At 40.8% G+C, this 23,335-nt stretch overlaps 1 protein-coding gene across 9 annotated transcripts in view; it reads left to right on the top strand.

Annotated features, from left to right (window-relative positions):
- The window catches only part of COL13A1 (collagen type XIII alpha 1 chain), a gene marked incomplete at its 5' end in the record, with an annotated part of 173,311 nt that overhangs the window by 141,647 nt on the left and 8,329 nt on the right, over positions 1 to 23,335 (top strand). For 3 of the 9 annotated variants that reach the window (XM_083441408.1, XM_083441404.1, XM_083441407.1), the window contains 14 exons: positions 402 to 488; positions 1,201 to 1,269; positions 4,338 to 4,361; positions 4,704 to 4,757; positions 6,485 to 6,529; positions 7,914 to 8,003; positions 8,688 to 8,732; positions 9,252 to 9,293; positions 10,680 to 10,706; positions 11,479 to 11,559; positions 18,713 to 18,766; positions 19,533 to 19,586; positions 20,197 to 20,232; positions 23,237 to 23,323. In XM_083441408.1, the coding sequence (XP_083297534.1) occupies positions 402 to 488; positions 1,201 to 1,269; positions 4,338 to 4,361; positions 4,704 to 4,757; positions 6,485 to 6,529; positions 7,914 to 8,003; positions 8,688 to 8,732; positions 9,252 to 9,293; positions 10,680 to 10,706; positions 11,479 to 11,559; positions 18,713 to 18,766; positions 19,533 to 19,586; positions 20,197 to 20,232; positions 23,237 to 23,323 (795 nt within the window). Of the gene's footprint in view, positions 1 to 401; positions 489 to 1,200; positions 1,270 to 4,337; positions 4,362 to 4,703; positions 4,758 to 6,484; positions 6,530 to 7,913; positions 8,004 to 8,687; positions 8,733 to 9,251; positions 9,294 to 10,679; positions 10,707 to 11,478; positions 11,560 to 15,634; positions 15,671 to 18,712; positions 18,767 to 19,532; positions 19,587 to 20,196; positions 20,233 to 23,236; positions 23,324 to 23,335 lie in introns of all 9 variants that reach the window. The other 6 variants (XM_083441406.1, XM_083441400.1, XM_083441403.1 and 3 more) reach the window with 4 other exon arrangements.

Below are 23,335 nucleotides of genomic sequence, written 5' to 3'. Positions count from 1 at the left end.
CGAGGTACCACTGTATTGGCATGGAGTTCCAAGGGAGCCAATCACATTAAGGGCTTGGAAAGGCGGGCCAAATCTCAGAGGCATGTGGGACCACCAACCGTGGCCCATCTTAGTCAGCGTTCCAGACCCAATGAACATGATTAATACTCATTGATCTGTTTTGCTCCCTCCCCCATTCGGTTTTATATTTCCTAAATACTGGTTGGCTTCTCCAGATCCGTAGGTTTCTCCTCCTCCTGTGTGGATGGTGCTGGTTTTGCTAACTGGTTTCACAATTAGTATATGTAATGTCAGCAGTCAACTGACTAAGGGGTATTAGCAGCAATACCTTCTCCCCTTCACTCGTTCAGAAATACAAGCATTACAATCATTTGACCACTGTTCTTTATTTGTATATCTAGGGAGATAAGGGAGATTCTGACAATGCACTTGGAGGAGGTAAAGGGGAACCTGGACCCCCTGGTTTACCTGGACCTCCAGGACCAAAGGTGAGTAAATTCTCCTTGCTCTTTTATATACATACTGTGGGCTGCATCTGTGCTTGGGTTGCTCACCAGCTCCACCTACTTCCCAATCCCTGGAGACTTTGCCAACCCTCCTCCCCTAATATTCCCCATCACACAAGAAAAAGCCCCTGACTCCTAACAGTTCAACAAAGCCCCTTTTCCTTACAGCTCACTACCCACCCCTCCCTACACTGCAGGAGCAGCCCTTGAAAGAGTGTAAGGTGGAGGGGAGTGGCAGGTGGCAGGGGCAGCAAAACAGGACTAGGGAGCAATTGCTAGGGAGCTGCGCCAGTCTGTACTGAATGTTCCTCTGTGGCTCACTTGCCCACCTGGGCCACTTCTTCCCTCCAACTTGCCCTCTTCCACTAAACGGTGGTTTGTGTGTTTTTGGCAAGCTGTCAACCCACTGTAGTTTGCAGCACCACCTGTCCTTGGCCAGATGAACCACAGCTTGATAACACTTTTATGCAAATATAGTAGAGGAAGATATGCTTACTGAAGACTATTCCAGAGTGGGTTAGAATCTGACTATATGTGCACTTATAACTGCACTACTGGTTTTTCTGTGAAGCACATCCTCTTCTTTGGGGCTTTCTATTCAAGATACTTGAATACTTAGAGATACTTTCAAGCACTGAAGTATCTCTAATCTAGATGGAAACTGGTTTCTAACCACCTGTGTACTGTTTTTCAGGGTCCCAAGGGTGAACCAGGAAAGAATGAAATGGTAGATTACAATGGCAATATCAATGAAGCTTTACAGGTAATAAACTAAGCTGACACATGCAACACAGGTGTGTACCATGTGTTGCTATTTGTTTGTTTTATGGTGATTTTTTTTGAAGAGTAACAGGTTGTTTCATGCTGATTTAGCTGCAACAAGTGATCATCTCATATAAGCAGGCATGTCCAAAGTCTGTTTCGGGGGCCTAATCTGGTCCGCCAGTCGATTTAATTCGGGCCCTGGGTAAAATCCTAAAAAAAAGCTCAGCAACTTCAATCCTATAAAAAGCTCAACAACTTTGGTTGGCCCTCATGCATGTTTACTTCATCAAATCTGGCCCTCTTTGAAAAGAGTTTGGGCACCCCGTCATACAGTTAATTGCTACCTCTGTAGAAGTTATAGTATGGAGACTTGGGTGTTATATGTATGTATACAAATTATTGTAATCACAGCCAGTGATTGAGCAGCACTGGATCATGATGTGGAGAACATTCATGTTTAGGACTACTCAGATTTTAGAATGTGCAGGGGATTCTGGTGAAGTCACCTATTGAAGATGGTAGGATTAGTTTGCAATCTCCTTGTTCCACTGCATGCAAAGCAGCATCTTTTACCTAAAGTAGATCAGCAAAAGTGTGACGTTCCTCTGGAATATGCATAAAGAATCCCAACCACTGCATGAACAGAAGTCCTACATTGGGGAGTGTTAGCAAACTCCAACTCACTGGACAAAGCTGAAGGGCCTATTATGGCATGCAAAAACATTATGCCTTGAAAAAAGATAATGCAGCCACCATGAACCAATAATAAGATTTTTGAGTGACATTTGGACTTTATTGTGAAGCGGGCTTCAGTATAAAACCATCCAGATGTCCACTAAGAGCCAAACTACATGTGGCACTAAACACCATACTGTATTAGTAAAGGTAAAGGGACCCTTGACCATTAGGTCCAGTCGTGACCGACTCTGGGGTTGCAGCACTCATCTCGCTTTATTGGCCGAGGGAGCCGGCGTACAGCTTCCGGGTCATGGGGCCAGCATGACTAAGCCGCATCTGGAGAACCAGAGCAGCACATGGAAACGCCGTTTACCTTCCCACCAGAGCAGTATCTATTTATCTACTTGCACTTTGACGTCCTTTCGAACTGCTAGGTGGGCAGGAGCTGGGACTGAGCAACGGGAGTTCACCCCGTCATGGGGATTCGAACCGCAGACCTTCTGGTCAGCCAATCCTAGGCTCTGTCGTTTAACCCACAGCGCTACCCGCGTCCCTTACTGTATAAGTAGGTCTAGCTTATTTTGGATTTTCTTTTGATGTTCGGAGCTGATATCCATTCCTTATACTGTTAGTAAATTTCAAGCCAAACTATACATGATGCTAAACAGGTCACTACGAGTTATGTGAATTTTTTTAAATAGCAGGCATGAGAGGCCCAAACAAAATCAGAACTGTGGCTCATAGAGAGAGTTTTTAAAAACTCTTTATTCCCCTGCCATGATTCCAATTAAAATCACCCCCGCAGTTACTGTTAACCCCAGGAGCAAAACTTCCATTGCTACGTGGAGATAATTCTCTTTGAAACCATGATGGGATAGAAAGGGTTATTCTCTTGGGCCTGTGGAGCCCAAGTGATAGGGAACCAACTCTTGCTTATTTAGTTTTTAAAAGATTGGTTTAATTTGTAGTGATGCATTTCGCATCACATTTTTTTTGGCCCTAAGCTTACTGACATCACAAGGAATGTTTAAGAAGCTATGGATCTTGGTCCTTTTCTAAAAATATGCTAGAATGCAAGATATGGAGATGACCAACGACTGTCTGAATCTCCAAGACCACAGAATATCTGAGTCGAAGGAGGGACAAGACATTGTCCGTTTCTCACATCTAATGCCTGAGGAGGTCTGCTTAGCTCCAGCAAGATGTTAGTCTCATTTGCCTTCAGACTGTACACTGCGGTGCTATTCAGCATGTCTCTCAGTATTCTAACTTCTGCACTCCATGATCTCTTTTATACCCTACCAATAGGCTGTCAGCTAGGACAAAGAGAACATTAATTCAAAATGCAATATTATATAATATGCCTGAATAGCTCCTGCCAGCAGATCACTTTTTGCAAGAGTTGTACAGACATAGCAGTAGTAATAAGATAGTTCCCCACCTGCCAGATTAATACTGCAGATGTTTCAGATTTGTTACCTAGCTACAACAGATGTTTATAGACCCATTAGGCAGTAGGAATCAGTAAAGAACTTCTTGCAATACTTATATTTTGAATAAGAGCTTAACTCTCTGAAATGGGTTTTCCCCCCTAATGAAGATTTCTTGTCTGCTTAATAAATTCTATTTTGTACCTCATATTAACCTATTCTTTTCTGGTCTTTACCATGGGAGTTCAAGCTATTTCTGTGCACCAGAAATAGGCAAGTAAACTGATGGGTTCAATGCAGCCTGATGATTGATGATGGGTGGGAGCAGTGTACACTAATCAGTAGTATGGCTGTCTAAAGCATTGAACTATAAAAAGACCACTTGAAGGGCTGTAGGAACCAGGTCTATAGTATATATACAGGAAGAGCTGTATGGAAATTGCTTGTTTGGGGAGAAATGGTTTTGAATTTCAAGGTACTGAAGTAGTGCTTGTTTTAGATTAGGAATGCCAACTTGGATGATTTCTTCTATGCATCCGTAATGGCTGATCAACTTGACCATTTGTAAACATATAGGGTGGTATATCCAGTTGTGGTGCCCTACTTGTGCACTGAGTTCCACTTCTGTAAACAAGATTCCCTGTTCCCATTGATGCCCCTCTTCATCTAATTCAGAGGGCTGGGAGACCCTCTGCAAGGAGGGGAAGGGAAGAGGAAGTCGCTTCACATTTGCTGAGTTGAGTCTCACCCATATTATGAAGATGCTGTAAAGCTGCTGTTCTCCCTAAAGAAAAATTTCAGTGTAAAAACTATTTTGAAATTCCAGAATGGAAATAAAACCTACATTACATTTCATGCAACATGTGGTTAATTGTTTGAGCATTAGTTTGGAGGTGAAAGGAAGAAAGCCGCTTCTTTAAGAAGAAACTTTAATATATATTTTTTGGGGTTTTTCCAGGAGATACGAACCTTGGCCCTTATGGTGAGTCACCTTTCCTCCTATATGCACTGGGGTTTATAAACAAAGTTCTGTTACATAAAAGGGGTAGAATCAGCAACCGTTGGAAGACACCTAGGAGGTTATTTGGTCCAACCAGTGCGCAGGATCAGCAAAGCAAGATGCTGCTGCAGCATCCCTGACAGATGGCTGTCCATCAGCCTCTGCTTAAGTACCACAAGCAAAGGAAGAGCCCACCACTGCCTGAGGCAGCCTGGTTCACTGTCAAAGAGCTCTTAGCATTAAGAAATATCTACTTTTGCAATGTTTTCATTTTTAAAGGAAGAAAGCAAGTTATTTTGTAAACAGGAGTTTTTCTTTCATCAGGGACCTCCTGGACTACCTGGTGTCGCAGGTCCTCCAGGACTACCTGGACAGAAGGTAAGAGTCACAATCTGAGATTCCTTAAAAATGACTAGGGCATGATCTAGAAAAAAACAAAACAAAAACACTTTAAGGCCCATAAGGTTTTGATGCAATGGATGCCTACACATGTTTCTCTCATTTAAATTCAAAAATGCTGAACTTGTGATTATGCTCCAAGCTTAGTAATAATTGGGACCTTGCAATGCAATCCTATATTTGTTGTTGTTTAGTCGTTTAGTTGTGTCCGACTCTTCATGACCCGGACATGACTAAACAACAACAAATATAGGATCTACTCAAAAACAAGTCCCGTTCAATGGAACTTACTCTTGGGTAACTGAAAAAGATCGTGTATAAGCATTAATGTACTACATGACCAGTAGAGTTATTTTCCCTGAGTATCCTCATCACTCCATAATGAAAAGGCAGCTGTAAACTTTTTATCCTACTCATTATATCTCACATTTTATAACTGCAGAATAATAAAGCCTAGTTTTAGTATGAGGTGGTGCTGTGCATTCCATTACTAAGGGGAAATGTTCTATAAATGAAAGTACGCCTGGATAATGTCTGACACAAGAAACGTCTTTTTCAGTCACCCTTGTTTAGTCAACTGCACTCTAAAGGCTTTTCTGCACATTGCATTTTACTCCCTGATTGCTGTACCTGAGGCAAGTGCATGTTAGGTACAAGCCAGATAGATGACACACCTGGTTGTAAATTAATTTACCACAGAGAATTTGCTTTTTTTAAAAAAACCTGTATGTCCATCCTTAAGCATAATTTAAAACCTGGTTTTGTGTCTGATGGTTGTGCTGCATCTATGCTATGGCAAGGAATTATACTTCATTCTCAGTGGCCATAAGGAAATAACACAAAACTGGGGGATGAATTTCAATTGCCTCTGTTAGTTAAATGACACTAGGTGTGTATAGCGGACGCTAGGTACATTCACACTATGAAATACATTCAAAGCACATTCAAAGAATTTAGGGGTAAACTACAGCACCCAGAATGATTTGAGGAAAAGTAGAATGTACACAGGCATCAGCACAGCTGGGGGAACAGACTGCATTTCTTCCCTGATATTCCCATCTTGGAAAACCTCTTCCCCAAACTTGGCTCTTGTGCGAATCCCTCTGTGGTGTGGGAGTTCTAGGGCACTGCTATTGTCAAGTGAATAGGACTGCCAGGTTGTTGGCTGGAAATATCCCAGTCCAAGCAGAAGACAACCCAGGCTTCCCCACAAGTTCCCCATCCTCCCAACCTCCCTCCTGTTCTCCACTTGTCGTAATAAGCAGACTCTAGATCTACTGCGAAATACAGGTGCCAGAAAAGAGTGGAACAAGCGAGAATGGTCATGGCTCCTTCATGCTCCCTGCATTAGGGAATTTCAATGTGCAGTGTAGATTTCCAGGTTGCAGTCTCACAAGGTTCTGTAGCCACTTACTATGCTCAATCCTCATTGGATTGTTTGGTGTTTTCCCGTACCTTAAGGTTTGTATCTAAAGGTTTTTTATTATTATTATGCAACCCTTGGAACTCCCCCACCAAGCCTGCTGATACCACTCTCTTTTGCCTGGATTTTGCTACGCACCTGGAGAGTGAAGTTTGCTATAATTACCTATGATTCTTCTACCTGCAGAGTTGTTTTTCGTCACTTCCCGTGCTTAACACACAAAGAGGTGAAATAGCCCTTCACAATTATTTTTTAAAAATCTCCATTGGTTTCTGCATCTTAGGGTGAAATTGGCCTGCCTGGTCCTCCCGGACATGATGGAGAAAAGGTAAGGGCTAGGTAATGGGAGTGTATTAATTTGGCTGGCCTTTCAAGCACGGAAATAGATGGGTCACACTTTCAAATGACTGAAGGTGAGATTATATGCTCTCTAAAACTGGAATTACTATAAAAGGCACTGATGATGATCTTGATTTAAACTGTTTCCATAAAACAATAATGCTTTTGGTAGCTCCATTTGCCAAGTGCTTGGCCTGATCTATGGCAGCTGTTGAGTACATACCTGCCATTAGCCATACAATATCAGAACTTCCAGATTGTATGTTTTACCAAACTGGGCCTGGAGACTTCAACACCTCACTGAATTGTCATAAGGCAAGATGCTGCCTTATCTTCCCTCCTGATGGGTCTACCTCTTTCTTCACAAGTTAAATACACAAATGCTCTTCTCAATGAACTCAATGTGATTTTTGCATGCAGAAATCCAAATCCTACACACATTTATCTTAAAGTAAATTTGGAATGCCTCTCTGTTTAGCATAGCTTTCTATAGGACTAAGATGGTGAAACACTGAGAACTTTAAATGTGTTTTAATGTGTGTTTTTTCTAAGAGATTCACAGTAATTTGCAGTGGTGTGGAAGGAGCAGAGGGATGGACTTAAATATATCCCCTCCATCCTGTGCAGACACACATTTTCACACAGCCCCCCCCCCAAGCATGAAACTCTTAATCTCAGGGTCATGGGTTCGAGCCCCATATTGGTCAAAAGATTCCTGCATTGCAGAGGGTCAGACTAGATGACCCTCATGGTTCCTTCCGAGTCTACAATCCTATGATTCTATGAACTTCAGGGTAATTCATATTCAGGGACATTCATATAAATGGAATGTCATAATGGGGTGAAATCCTCCCATTTTATTTATTTGTGCACCTTTGGACAAATGCCCTCAAGGTGGCCTACAAGGCCAATCCATATAAGACACAACAATAAAAACAACAACAAATGAACAGCAAGATTTATTGTTTATAATTTGTTGCGTATTGTTTTACTGATTTTCCTGCTAGCCACTTAGAGCTCATTTGAAAGATACTCTGGGTTATAAAGGTTCTTCAATTACACTCTTTATTATATTACATCTGCCGCTACGTCTACTGAATCAATCCATCTGCACTGCATTCCCAGGACCTTTGCCTAGTGGGTTGTTGACTAGCGACATGTCAAGAAACACATTAGAGAGAGGAATGTGCTAAAGTTCTGTGAGTAAAGGCCACAAAGGGTGTTGTCTATAGCTGCTTGCTAGCACTGAGTTCAGCGCCCTTAGTACTTGGGTCTCAATACGTTTCCACTCCGATGATGCCAGCAGTGCGCTCATGTTTTTCTATTGCATTGTATAGTATTTAAAAATAAATATTTTTCTTCTTCTTCTGTAGGGTCTTGATGGCTTAGCTGGAGAAAAAGGGGATCAGGGGATGCCAGGACCTCTAGGCCTAACAGGTCCAATCGGACTTCCAGGATTAACAGTAAGCTATCCAAAGAATAAGATCACCCCCCCAAAAAAAAAACCCCACTTCCGTGAGGAGAGTCAAGCACTACAAAACACTGCCTTTAATTCTTTCTCAGCTGAAGCTGAGCTAACGGTTGCTCACCTAAGGCTCCGCAGTAAGTTTGTGAAGGAGGTGAGATTTAAAGCAGGAACCACCAGTACCACAATTCTCACCTTAAGTCATTATACTATACCACCATAGTGCTGCTTGCTTGAGAAAAAGGCTTGTCAGAACCACCTACTTTTGAAATCAATTATGTTTGAACAAATTGGGGGGAAAGTGGAAGCATCTATGCCTCAGATAAAACAGGTTCTAATCAGTTGTGTGCAGGGAGGGCACAATTTCTAGAACTATGGAATGTGTGTTTCTTAAGAGTTTGGCCATTATATTTCCTTTCTGAACATACTTTGCCAGCTTAAGACATTATCTAAATTTGTTAGAATGGTGCCCAGCTATTTTGACAAAGATCAAGATAGGTAGCACAGCTAATTCAGGCACACTGTCATATATTTTGGGAGGGGTGCAAAATGATGACTGCAGTTCTTCTTCTCTAATGGATGTCTTCATCTGAATGTTAAGCCATCTGAAAGCTCTTAATACTGTAAAGAAATACAAATCATACCAGTGCTTGGGTTTATGCTATACTTGCTGCATTTGCAGGGAGAGAAAGGAGAACCTGGCGCAAAAGGAGACACTGGAGATTCAGTAAGTTGTCATTCCACAATTTATCCTCTAAAAACAGAAGCTGAAGCTTACTGGGAGGATCATTGGTGTAGTCAAAACATCCGTCAGGGTTTTATGGGTTGTGAACTTTAAACTGCCTATTCCAAACTATTCTACTGAAAAAGGGGCTTGCCTTGACGTGATGGCAACTGATCTGTGGCTGACCTCTAAGTACTCGCAGAGTAAGGGCAAGGACCATTTTTAACAGCAAAGGGGATTTCTGGGTGAGGACCACAGCAGCCTTCCCTACTCACAGCATGGTTTTCTGCATCCCCGCTCCCCAAGCACTTCTCCAGCCAACCCCACCTCTAACGCAGTGCTTAGTTGAGAAGAAAGGCACCCAGAAGGATAGACTTCAGAAACGTAAATGGTACCCATCTGCTCTTTTCATTTATTCCATAGCCATTCACTTCTCTCATGAGCCCACCATTCTGAAGGTTACATAATGTGCTCTTATGCAAGCTATGGCACTGACCTTTCTTTTTCTGTTTGGGGTTTCAGGTACCAGGGCCCCCAGGGCCCCAAGGCCCACCAGGAACACCAGTAAGTCCTATCTGTCAACTACATATATGGTAGCATTTCACTGAAACTTCATACACAACTCTGTTCTGCAAGGCTGCCAATAGTCAATGTTAACTGCAATGCACGGCATGAGCAAGCAAGTAACTTAGTTATTATAGTTATTCAAGCCATTTTTATCTTGTCTTTAGCTTGAGACAGTTTGTGGACAAATTTAAAATAGAAACAAAATGAAAACAATACAACATATAAGATATATAAGCAATTGCAGTTAAAATATAGCAATAAGGAGCAATTTCTGGATAGATGAAATCAACAAAACTGCAGTGCTGGCAGCACAGCATATTCTGGTCCTATTGTTTTACCTACTGTTTGCTGTACGAACTGAGTCAGGGCACCGTACATAGACCAACACATCCCAGTGAAGATTCTATTCTACGGTGGTACCTCGGGTTAAGAACTTAATTCATTCTGGAGGTCCATTCTTAACCTGGAACTGTTCTTAACCTGAAGCACCACTTTAGCTAATGGGGCCTCCCACTTCCGCTGCGGCGCTATTTCTGTTCTTATCCTGAAGCAAAATTCTTAACCCGAGGTACTATTTCTGGGTTAGCGGAGTCTGTAACCTGAAGCGTCTGTAACCCGAGGTACCACTGTATTCCTAATGAAAAAGCAGTGTCGGTGGCAGAAGGGGGCTGCTCGTAATTGCTTCTGCAAAGAAAGGCCTTTCCCACACCAGTAGCAGTTGGCAGGGGTGGGGCAGTCATGCTCACCTGACCTCCAGTTGCCCACATTGCTGGATGGATAGCAGGGAAGTTGGCATGGTGCAAATACACCAACAGAGCCTGTTTGCACTCCCAGCAGTGCATTTGCACCTCACTGCCACCCTGTCTTTTCCCTTTTCCATCCCAGTATATAGCAGTGACACAGGTGACCAGAGATCAGGTGTGTGTCACTGCCCTACGATGCTGTCCACTACTGTCACCCACCATATGAAGGATATGCTATGTAATGTCTGTTTGCTGATCCTGTTTAAGGGCAAAAGGATGGGTACAATTAATGACACTGCTGCAGCAATCAATAGTAGACATCTAAAAATCCCCATTTTATTTTATATATATACTGATGCCTTACTGTTAATCCAATCCTTTCAAACCAATGTATCAATCAACAAGAAAGACTTGGTACATCACTACTGGCACAGTATATAACTATTATCTATAGGCAGGAAATGGTGGGGACAGATAAAAACAGCATTGGGGCATTTGCTCTAACTGTTAGTTGCTGTAATTTATATCATTAACAAGAAAGTAGAGGGTGCAAAAGAATGAGTAATATAGGAACTGTGTGCTACTGGACTTCTGAAATTTAACCCACCCTAACTTTTATTCTTGTTTGTTCCAAATACAGGGTCTTCAAGGTGGTCGAGGACCTAAGGTAAGAATGAAGGACCGTCACATTGGATTAAATAAGGCCCTTTTAGAGAAAGTGTGTAAGCTTCTCTGAAGGTCAAATTATTGACTTAGGACAGTTTAGAGTTTTTCCAAACATGGAACTAATATACCCCATCTCCCTACATTCAAATAGGGTCAGGTTTTGAAGCAGAAACTCTTACTTCAGGCTGAAATAAACCCATGCTTCTTATACCATTATGTGTCAGTTCATGTATGTAAAGCCCAAACACTTGTTTGTTTCTGCTTTTTTTGTTCTGTGCAAAAAGGCCACTTAGGTGAGCAATTTGAAATAGGCAAACAACACTTGATAAAAAGGTTTATGGGTCCCTCCTCCCACACCTTCTTTACTCAAAATGGCTCCAAAGCTGTTTTCTTTTTCTTATGTGGAAATTTGACTCTAATACATGTATTTGCCCTTCCCTTCCCGTGTGATTTGCACTGAAAAATCAGGATATCTTACAAATATTTACTCTTCATCTATGAGAGCTCAGAACTTCTCAATTTGCATAAACTCTAGCATCGACTACAGAGACTGATTATCCTGTCACTTTCACTATTGGACACTTTAAATATCTCCTTTGAAACAAGTGGAGCAACTTGGCATTGTCTAGTGTGAGAGTGAAATTGGCTGCAAAATGTTCTTTAGTCATTGCTATGTCTTGGATGCTACTGGGTGCCTTTGCTATGTAATTAATATCTGTTTAGAAACACTCCAAGGAAGTGTTAGGCTTTCTCCTGATACATCTTTCCTTTAGGGGGAAGCAGGCATTTCTGGAATGAAAGGCGAAAAGGGTGCCCAGGGAGAAAAAGGAGACCGAGGTCCTCTGGGATTGCCCGTAAGTATCTAGAAAGCAAGGAGAACTTTGCAGGCCATCTTTAACCCAAGCTTTCACCAAATACTAAAATAAGAAGCATAATTTGATAAAATGACACATGGAATGAGAAGCTTCAAAACACGATGTCATGCTGTGAAGTCCACGAAGCTGCAAAGATGACTTGAGTTTGAGAATTCTGTTCACTGACTTAAGGTCCCCTGGATTTTGATTGCTTGGGTGATACCAAGAGGAGAAATTTTACTTCTGGGCTCTTGCCACATGTGTTTCTTATGCTCATAATAATCTACAAGTGCCAATACATTCAAGCAAGAAACATAAATAGTTTGTAGATTCTATAAACTATTCTATAAACAAGGCTGCTGGTTGGGGCTAATGAGAGCTACAGTCTAAAACGTGAAGGGCATTAGATCAGGGAAGACCAGGCTGAACTGCTAAGCCTAGGTCAGGCAGGGTTCTCTTCTCAAACAGAGCCAGCATTCCCTGTTTCTATTAGGGTTCTGTTTCTAGAGTATAATACTCCTCACCAGATAACCCATTTCCTCTCTTAAATGTGGACTAATTGACACAGTCAGCCCACACATACCCTTTTTGTCTTCCTGCACTGCAGCTTGCTAATGGCAAATGGGCGCTTTGAAGATTTCATCCCAAACCATAGTTCCAGTTTCCGGATTGCAATAAGACATGCTGTTGCTCAATCCAGAGGACACCTGTAGCTTGGTGTGCCCACCCACCATAGGGCACTCTTTTCCACAGGCAACCTGCAAACCTAGTCCAGAAAGAAGGAGGGGGCTACAAACTCCCTGGTCATTTATTTATGCAGATCCTACAGTTATGAAGTTCGAGGGAATGTTATCGTGGACACTTAGGGCAGGGACAGCCACTTTTTTACGGGAGTATTGATGTCAGCTAGCTGAAATGAAATTTGAATTGGGGACTTTCTGGCTTACAGCTCACATTCTGGGATCAACACCACAAAAGACTGCATAGAAAAGTGGCAACCAGGCCGCAGGGTCCTCATCTTGGCAACGTCCAGCTGCCTGTGGCAGAAGTTAGAAGCTAGAGACCCATGTGCTTGCACTAGAGATGAACCAGTGCCATATCTCACTATGCAGCTGCCCTGTTTATACAGCCTCACTGATATTCCCAAGATTGCATGTGCTTTGCCTTCCCTACCACCTGTGCAAGTCATCAATGGGTGATAGTGAAGCAATGCAAAATGGATGGCAACTTGGCAAGATAAGCATGAGCTGGATCAGCTGGCAGATCAAAAAGGAGAATTCTGATATCTGTATCCGTATCTGGGCTTTGGGCCATATGGACAGCATCTCTATTTTAGTCGATTTCCATGGCATTCATACATCAAAACCAAATGGATAGGGACAGGTCTTGTTATTCAGAAACTAACCTGAACTATCTTTCTAGTTCTCTAGACTTCAGCTGTGTGATTGTTTGGCTGACGGTTTGCTGGTCTTTGTTTAAATAGGTTGCTGTAATGTCATGATTTTAACATAATTTTCAAAGTAGGGCAGAAGCACTAAAACTAAGAAAGTGGAAACTCACTCAGAGAGTTCAGAAATGTTGCCAACAGAATGCAAGACATAACAAACATGGCAATTTTTGCAGGACCAATTTATAGGTAGAATATTATTATTTTTAAGAAATCTAAACTTTTGAACTTAACACAGAGAGTTTAAACAAGTCTGGAGAAAGAAATACCTAAGTCAACAATACTACATTTGCTAATAAATGCACATAGTAGAACATTGCTTCCTGTTAATACATCTTAAAGGCTGACTTTGACGTATAATATTATATCATTTACTTTTGTTTATACGATGGTTTATATATCCTAGCTGTGACACAACCGGCTAGTGGTTCCTGCTGTATATGTTCATCCCTATCTGTAACAAAAGCTCTGTATCCAGTCACTTCAATGAAGTCCAGGAGAAAATTGGAATGTGCCTGAACATTAGTTTCTTGAGTGGAAGTCTGTTCTCCAAACATGGATCTCCCTTGCTGGATAAGAACAACAGTGTGCCTTCATAGAGTTTTTAGTTAGCTAGCCTTATGGATACATCACCATATTAACTGAGGGCTTATTTTTCAAGACTTATGTCCCATTGTCCTTGCATATTATCCCATTAGAAATATTACTGCAAGTTGGTGCCAGTTTCAAAGTCTCTTGACCCTAGCAGAGGATGAGGTGTGTGCATATGAAGATTCAGCACCATTCCATGAGCAAATACTGCAACAAATATAGCCAAATTCCAATGCGTATAGAAAGAGGTGATGTCAGATGCATCTTGCTACCACCTTTCAAAGAAATGAGAGTACAGAAGATGTTGTACAGGAACTGGTCAGAATTTCTTCATACACTGGGGCTCTCTTGCTGAAAATTTTCTCTTTCAGGGTCACATCGTGATACTCTTTAGAGTGTATCTGTGGAAGAAAGCAAATTACAAAAACACACAAAACTGTTTCAGTTACTAGAGCTTGGGGGTCACCCAGTGAAATTGATTTATGGTAGGTTCAGGAAAGCCAAAAGCAAGTACTTCACAAGACACATAATACGGAATTCAGTAACTTGGCTGGATTTATTAAAAAAAAAAAAGATTAGAGAAATTCCATTGACAGAAATTTCCTGTGATAGCTAAATAGTTCTGTGTTCAGAGGCCATGTGTCTTCTGCAGGTATTGTGTTAAGCGTGTTTGCTAATTCAGTCAGCCTGTCTAGATTTAAACAGTGCCCATCTTTCTTTGTATTCTCTCTCTTGCTTGAAGAACCTAATAAATCACCAATGATCATTGTTTAATTTGCATCTCAACCAACCAATTTCTTCCTTCAAGTTGTTGGGGTTTTTTTTTTTTAAAAAAAGAAGCCCATCAGAAATTGGCAGCTTAACAAATTTATGTGCTTGATCATTCACAGTTCTAATAGTCTCTCCTATCTAGCTAATATAATCAGTCTTATTGCACATTTCACTTGCTGGGTTAGAAACAAACAGACATAAGCTGACTAGTATTCAAATACCTGAATGAGAATGCAGCCTATGTGCACAACATGCAGCATCAGTAACTTGTTTATGTATGACTAGAGCTTGGGGATTGACAGATCTGTCAATTCCCCCCCCCCCCCCCCGTCTATTTCTCATTTTTCCAGACTTGCATTTTGCAATTTATTTATTTATTTTTAAAGGAATTAAAAGTCCACATGAAAATCTATGTGCATTTTTGTGAACATTTCTCCTGATATATGCATTTTTGTGCACAATTTTGCCTAGTATCAGCATTTTAGCAAGCAGTTTCCTCCTTATAGAATGATTTATTTTTTTTACTAACAACACATTTTTGTATGCAGTCTTTTGGTTGAAGAATTGCACCGCAAAATTCTGAAAAGTATGAATTTCAGGGCAGAGCGATGTTTCTGCTTCTGTTTGTTAAGTACAGCTTTGGGAAGGTTGCATTGGAATGCAAACTGAACCAGTTCCCCCCACATCCCTACTAACGTCTTACCTACCCTTCACAATGACATCCCAAGGTTGGTTGCCACTATCTAAAAATGCACTACTGAAAACAGTTAAAACACATTAAAATCAGGACAACAGGGTGGATAGACAGGGTGAGGTATATCTCTCACAGGTGTGGGATAGAGGCCAAGGTAAAGAGCTGTGCCTTCATCAGATGCTACAGTAAATGTGCTGGGATTCAAAGCAACTCCCACTGATGGCCTAAGGATTGCCATCAGCTCTCCTGTTACCATCGCAACCTCAGCTATAGAGCATGAGACAGCAGCGATGCTCTCCCAAAGCTAGGCCTGTTTATTCTGGTAGAGTATGCTGGTGTGCTGCATTCTCACCGGCAACCTAAAGCAATCAGACCATGTTACATTCAGTGTCTTGTTTTTTGTTGGTTTCCTTGTAAGTGCCATCACCTGTCCCTGAGATCCAAGTTTTGTTGTTTTATTGTGAGCATATGTTTGTCTCCAGTCACTGCTTCACTCACCTCTCCCTTCCCCTCCTCCTCACCCTCCCTTCCTCCTCACCTTTTGTTTTGTTAACCCTTCCTTGTCTGTCCAGGGTGCTTCAGGTTTAGACGGCAGGCCTGGCCCACCGGTGAGTTCCATTTCTCTCTTACCCTACATTCCTATCCCCTAATGCTGTGGTTTGTCTTCTTTGTCTTGCCACAACCGTATCTGTATCATTGTCTTTCAAAAAAGCTGAGACAGAACAAATGCAGCTGCTACATTTTGATGCCGAACAACCATAAAGTTTTAATTCACATCGTTACACATTTCCACAGGTCTGGGAATTTAGCCCTAAAGATAACCTGGTTTTATTTTATTTACTTGTAATATATTGTAAATTATAAATGAATTTTTTGCATGTACCCATTATTAATGTTATGTACTTCTGTCTCTCATATTGTCAGTCGTCAACTGTCTTCTTTTCTCTCCCCATGGAAAGCTTGCTTAAAGCATCTCCTTCCACTTTTCTCAGCCATAGTAATGCTTTGTAAATGTCTTATGTGAGCAAAAGGCACTCTATTGCATTTTTATTTCAAGCACATTCAAGCAATGCATTGCAACCAATTTCTTGTTCTGATCTCACTATAGCCTAGGATGCCTGTCATATGTGCATGAGACAGGGGAATAAGACTTAGGGGCTCATTCACACTTTTGCTTGACCTGTATTTTGGTCATATTGTGTACCAATTAATTTCCCCAGGTCTGAGAGCTTTTCTCATTATCTTGTGGCTGTGCCTTGCAAAAACCCAGTCTTGCCTGCTGAATCAAATCTTATAAGATGCACAGAAAATCCAAAGAGAGATTTTGCTTAACCAAACTTCAGTTCAGCGGGTACGATCAGATTTTTGCAAGGCACAGCTGCAGAACAAGAAGAAAAGCTCTTGGACCCAAGAGAATTAATTGGTACACAATATGATCAAAATACAGGGCAAGTGAAAATATGGATGAACCATTCTTTTAGGAACAGTGTATTGCAACATGTCAAAGTGGGCCTTCATATTTACTCAGTGATCTACTCAGATCCATCCTAATCTAAAACGGACAATGCTCTTGAGTTTGTTGGTCCCAGGGGGCTACTAGCTTAACAGTAGCTTCCAAAAGGCTCTAGAGTTCTCTTCCTGTTTTGGCTTGGGTCATTTCAGCCAGTTCACACAGCCATCAATCCTTGGATAACAGTTCCTGAATCATTTGCTCACATTCATGTAGTAAATCTGAAACTGAACTATAATAAATATGGACTCTTTGATTTGTGTGTCTTGCTTTCACCTTTTGGGGGATAAGTGATAATGAAAGCAATAGAGGGGTTATCATTTTGGCAATGCAAGAGACTGTGAAGGTGTCAGAATGCTTGTGAGGTATGGCTTGATATGCTGTAACACTGTGACTAAGCTGACTAGGCTTGTTCAGAATTGACAATATTGAGTTAACTACCTATGAATTCTGCTGGCCAACTCTTCATGCTGAAAGACAGAATAACTATACTAATCCATTTTACAAAACACCTCCTTGGATTGCAAATGGGCAGCTGTTTCCATTAGGTCTTCATATTGTGTCACAGACTCCATAATTTTGATTTCTGTGAAATCACAATGGAACCTCCAGTGCCAAGTTGTTGTAGCAGGTTGTACTGCTTGTTTTGTATTTAAAAACTAGATTTCTTTATGTATACTTGAATTTATAGAGCAATACCTAGGACTGAGGGGGATCAATGTGATATTATGTTAAACTTATAATTGTGCAGCCACAGAGCTACATCTCCCAGAGTTCCCTGGGAAGACGGATTGACTGATTAATTTGAGTGTATGAACTGATCCTTAAGCTAGATTGTGCATGGATTTATTTGATTCATAAACCCAATAAAAATTTGGTAGAACTTGGCTATAAAAAGGGAAATGCTATTGAAGGCACTTCCAGATGGGGGCTATATGTTACACACCAGTTAAGATCCAGGATTTCTGTGTGCGCAGTTGGCACACAACCATCCACACACTTGTTTTTCACATGCATTCTGCTGTTTCCCAGCCACATTAGTGGGAGGTCCTTGATTGGTGGGAAACATCTGTTTCCATGTTTGTGTGTGTTTTTAAAAATACATTATTTAGCTCTATAGAAATTATGATAAAGAGGTCTTGCACAAAGTCTTTGGTTTGTTTCTTTTTAAAGAGAAGTTCTGATCTATGTGCTGTGATTACAGTCTCCAAGGTATTCCCCCACTTGTGATGAGATCTTTAGGGAATAGCTTTTCCAAACTAGATTGTTTGGATTGGTAATACCAGGCAGGCTGGTGTGCTGAAAATACAATGGCTATGTTGTGCTCAAGTGGAAGCAGGCAGGGATGTGGCAATGGGGACTATTATCACATCACCACACATGTGATAAACTATTCATTAAATAAATAAATAAATAACATCCACAAGCCTATGGTGACCACAGATGTATAACATGTTATTTGTTACTTATTGGGTTTTCTGCAATAAGAGAAACGTAAAACAATATGTGGGTGCGTATGTTGATAACATTATCATCATATGGACAGTGCAAAAAAACCTGAGTGCGTGAGCAGCACTGACTCCACAATAAGCCTCTGTCTTGTCTAGAAGCACCCGGAGCGAAAACCAAAACACACCATTCTCTGCCCCACTGAAGTTAAATTTAAATGGCAGATAAGGACTTGAAAATGAACAAGACCTTCTCATGTTCTCTATTATATTACTGTACATTTGCATTACTGCCTGTGGCATGGTGATCTGTCAACCTGCATGATGAGCTGCCTATGTAAAAAGTGATGCAAACTTTACTTTTCCCCTACTCTACCCAACCACTTTTAAAAGGCTTTAAGTATGAACATGCATTGCCCCCCTTTTGCTACAGCTTTTAGCTTTGTTGATGATTGTAAAGGAATAAATATTTCATCTAATGTTTCAGGAAATGTCTTTTATATTTTTTATCATCTCAACCAGCCCAGACGTGGTTCTGCTTTGCATATACAATAATGATGGTCATCAACTTTAAAAGCTGTAGTATTTAAGTGTATACCTGAATAACCAAAAACTCCTCTTTTTATCCCTTATCCAGTTTGAAATATGTTGAGTAAATGGCTTCATGGACTTATTTCTCCCTAAAATTTCAGGGTACTCCGGGACCAGTTGGAGTTCCAGGACCAGCAGGACCAAAAGGAGAGAGGGTGAGCAACCTATAGCAAACAGGTCCATATACCGGCTGTCTGTCCAATACATCTTAAACGCAGCAAATTTTACTTTTCTGATACTATAAGTAATGCTTCCTAATGGATGGCATGATGCAGGTGGTGCTGTGGTCTAAACCACTGAGTCTCTTGGGCTTGCAGATTGGAAGATTGGCAGTTTGAATCCCTGCAACAGAGTGAGCTCCTGTTGCTCTGTCTTAGCTCCTGCCAACCCAGCAGTTCAAAAGCACACTACTGCAAGTAGATAAATAGGTACCACTGTAGCAGGAAAGTAAACAGCGCTTCCATGCACTCTGGCTTCTATCACAGTGTTCCGTTGTGCCAGAAGTGGTTTCTTTGACTGGACTTAGCTGTCCAGAGGTCATTTACCTTTTTACCTTACCTAACAGATATTTCCACTGTCTCTTTTTCACTTCTAATGTGTTTTGTTATGTGAACATGATACCTTTTCAGAGATAAACAGTAAAAGGAATGTTTATTTAACACTATTCTGTTGCTAGTCGGCAAAATACAGTTTAACCGACACTTTGGGGACCTTTTTGCGGGGATGGAGGTGGAAATCTCTCCTCTCCAATTCCACGCTAGCTTGAGAAAAAATTATGTGAAACTGAAAATACAATTCTGTCGCCTAAGGCTCAGAAGTAACTTGCTACTATGAAAGATATAGTATTGGTTTACCTTCTCTGTGCCTGTAGTACACTTTCAAAAATCAGGACATACTTCTGTCTTCCTAAATTCATTTTAGGGCAATAAAGGAGACCCTGGAACAGCAGGACCAACAGGACCAGCAGGACTTCCTGTAAGTATAGAGCATTATTTCTTCTTCCTCCACCTCACTTTCCCCATGAAATTAACTTTAATAATTCTACTGCACGAGAACATAGACCTTCTGCTGCAGTTACTTGAGTAAAGCTAAATGCTTTAAAATTTCTCCATAAGTAAAAAAAAAGTATGATCAATTTTCTGTCTAGTTCAAAGGTGGCTAACTCCTAGCTTGGGGGGCTGGATCAGATTCCACAAGCAATTTTTTTGCCATTCTCCACAAGGCTTCACCAATTTTGGTGTAAGAACAGCGGGGGTAATATTTAGGCAAATGGATGGGATGAATACAGAGGTTAAGACGTCTCCAACCCGCCCAGTGACCTAATAGCAATTCAGATCTTCTCCATCTCAGTCATCAGATGAATCACTTTGTGAGCAAGGTTGTAGTTCTAAGGTGATATATGTGGTTCTCCTCGCCTCCCTATTTTATCCCAACAACCCTGTGAAGTAGGTCTGGCTGAGAGACAATGATTGGTCAAATGTCACCCAATGAGCTTCATGGCTGAGTGGGGATTCAAATACTAAGCAGGGTACTGCACTGGCTTTAAAATGAGTAACTTCTTTAAACATTCATACCTATATTATAGGGTTCACAAGGCTCACCAGGTGAAAAAGGAAACCGGGTAAGTCTTAAATTATGGCTCTTTCACTATTAAGGCCTTTAAGGAACGGTGGAATGATTAAATTTGTGAGGACATCAAAAGGGATAAGGTAAAATCTATCTGCCTAATAAAGTATAACCAAAGACTTATCATCCTTTTCAAGGATGTTACCTGTTCAAGAATGTAGGAGCCTGCAGTAATATTGGCTGCTAGCAATAATAGAACCAGAGTTCGAAATAATTCTCATGAAACACTTGGAAAATCTTAAAATAAAGTTGTGATACAATACTTGAAGTAAAGAGATTATAAGTCTTCATAGCACATCACAGTCATGATGAGCGTTACCTCTTAGTTTATGATTTCTCCAAGGCTGCTGTTGCGTAAAGTACTTAATCATTCCACCTCTGCTTTTATAACTTCCTTTTGATTAAAAAATAAATAAAATGTAGTTATTATTCCGATTACTCTATCAAGCAAGTTCCTGATACCTTTTCAGTTGGTTTTAAATTTGAATAAAATGTTTAGAACAGTCTTGGTTAACTAAAACTGAAAATTCAGAAACCACTTCAGGCTGGGTTTCTGTCCCAACAAGTTTATTGGCAGATGAGAACTGTCACAGATTGATGAGTGAACCTTCTGCCCAGTTAGACAAGAGACAGCTTTGTTTCTGAATTGCTTGTAATAAAGCTCTGGGGAAAGTCAGGCCAGTTTCACTCTCAGTGCCATTCATAATTCTGAAACCACTTAAAGAGAATAAAGATCCAAAGCACCATGCAGGAGTATGTTTTGCAAAACTGCAACAAATGCTTTGAAATCACAATACGGGGGCAGTGGATGAGTTAGAGCAACTGTGCACACACAAATCCTGCATAAATATCCATTTAGTCATTAAGAAATGAAGAGTCCTTCCATATATCATTAGCAGACACTTTATGACTAATTGCTGTTTTGGAAACGTTTCTTGAGTCGGGTACGAAATGTGTGGTGCTATGGATGTAAAGCAGTCAAGGGCAGCCTGTTATTTAACTTGCAGCATGATTTGGCAACGGGATAGTCTGTGCAGCAGTTGCGGAAATTATCTTTCCAAACTAGATTTGATGGTAGCACAACCCAATATTGGTTGCATTATGCTGTATGTTGACAAAGCGGGAAAAGGGCTGATTTAAAGCTCAGGAGGAGAGGGCAGGAGACTGCTGACCCCTTACCCTGCCCCTCCCACCCCACCTGCTTCTTTCCAGCTGCTTTTATCCTAGCAGGATTACTTCAGGCCTAGAAGTCCTCCTGGCTGAAAAAGAGCTAAGAAGACATAATTTGCGTAGGGAGAAGTACAGAGAACAGGAGGTTCTCCTGCCTGCCCCTAATGTGCTTTTAAATCTCACCCCAAGTTCTGTTTTATAAGGATCCAGTGGCAGACCTGATTCTGACCCATGAATCTCATGCTGCCACCATCCCATGCAGCTTGGTCCTTCTTTTCTGCTAATCAGTCCCATTGGCTCTTGTGTGATACCATAGGGGTTTATCTCCCAGAAAGAGCAGTCAAGAAAATAGAAATAAATGCAATATTATAACAGATCATGGGAATGGAGTATGCTCATTTGGAAAAACCAGCTGAAAAGGTGCCAATGCTTATTCTGTGCATTCAACTTGAATTTGTTATTTCAACTGTTTTTTCTTCTTCTCCTGTCTTTGTGTGGTTTGCGTGTGTGTGTTCCTTGCTTCTACAGGTCTACCTTTGTCCCCCTTATCCCTTCCTGCTCTTCTGCCTTTTCTCCCGGATCCTTCCTTCTCTTCCTGCCACAACCCAGTCTGCATTTTCTCCTGGATTATCCTCCCTCTAAGCCAACGTTTGATCCTGGGTGACCTCTCCTTTCCCATCCATTTTTCCTGCCAGTTTATTTTTGTTTTATTAAAAAAACAAACAACAAACCCATTTATTTCCCTTAAAAAAATATACCCACTCTGCCTGATTTTATGTCGTCTCCTTGCGCCACCTAATCCTTATGCCAGTTACTAAATGAAACTCCCTCTGCAGCAATCCCACTTACATCCTACATCCACAAGCACTTATCAAAATGTTTCCCTCTTTTGTATGTTGCTGATTTTTGTAAATTGGCTTGGAAAGATTTCATAATTATGTTGTCTTTCTGACTATTGGTCCTTGGCTTGATGTTGGCATTATTCATTCAAGGTGACTTTGCACCATTGTTCAGAGAGGTAGCATGAGGCCGATGGTTTCCATTTTTATCGCTTTGAGGGTCTATTTTAAGAACTTAAATAGAATAGAGCATTTTTACAAGAATTTGCCAATGTTGCCTCTCCTGTTAAATAAAAAAACCATGGTGGATCCAGCTGATTAATATGTGATTTTTAAACAGAAGTGTGTCTTCCTAGGTTTATTTTAAAAAATAATACAGAACTTCAGCAAGATTATGTTTTTTTTCAAAGTTAGTCATTGGAAAAAAAGTGTAATGATCCTCGCCACTCATTTTACTTTTATTGTCCGCTTGGATATTGTAGGTCAGAATTCCCCACTAAGCTCAATGGGATTACTTCTGAGGAAATGTGAGGAGAAGCTGTTCCCACTGCTAATTATTCTGAAACATTTCAGGAGGAACAGTGATTATTGAATCAGTCAATCAATCAATCAATCAAAATAAGCTTTATTACACTAGCCAAAGGCCATGACAAAACAATACAAATACTGCCCGGAAAAGAAATATCTATATAACTATATAACTGTATAAAGAAGAGCCACTGCATGAAAATGGAAGACAAACACCTTGCTATTGTTTAAATTTGAGGTTTTAATAATACAAAATACACATACATTTAAACATAAAATGCCAAAGCCAGCCAAAAAATAATAATAATCATGAAGAATGTTAAATGAAAATCAAGCTTTTGAAGTTAATTGTTAATACATTACAGTTAATACATTACAGTATTTTGTTTTTATGAGACACTGACTTGAAATGGATAATCCTAAATCTTTTATGTATCTTTTTTAATAAACTATTATTCACAGGGGGAAAGGGGCAAGAAAGGCTCTAGGGGGCCTAAAGGGGATAAGGGAGACCAAGGAGCACCTGGATTAGATGCACCCTGCCCATTGGTATGTTGTGTT

The sequence above is a fragment of the Podarcis tiliguerta genome (genome assembly GCF_965153285.1).
Source record: "Podarcis tiliguerta genome assembly, chromosome: 5".
Classification (NCBI taxonomy): domain Eukaryota; kingdom Metazoa; phylum Chordata; class Lepidosauria; order Squamata; family Lacertidae; genus Podarcis; species Podarcis tiliguerta.
The sequence above is the reverse complement of the archived record's forward strand: the minus strand, read 5'-3'. Positions and strand labels throughout refer to the sequence as shown.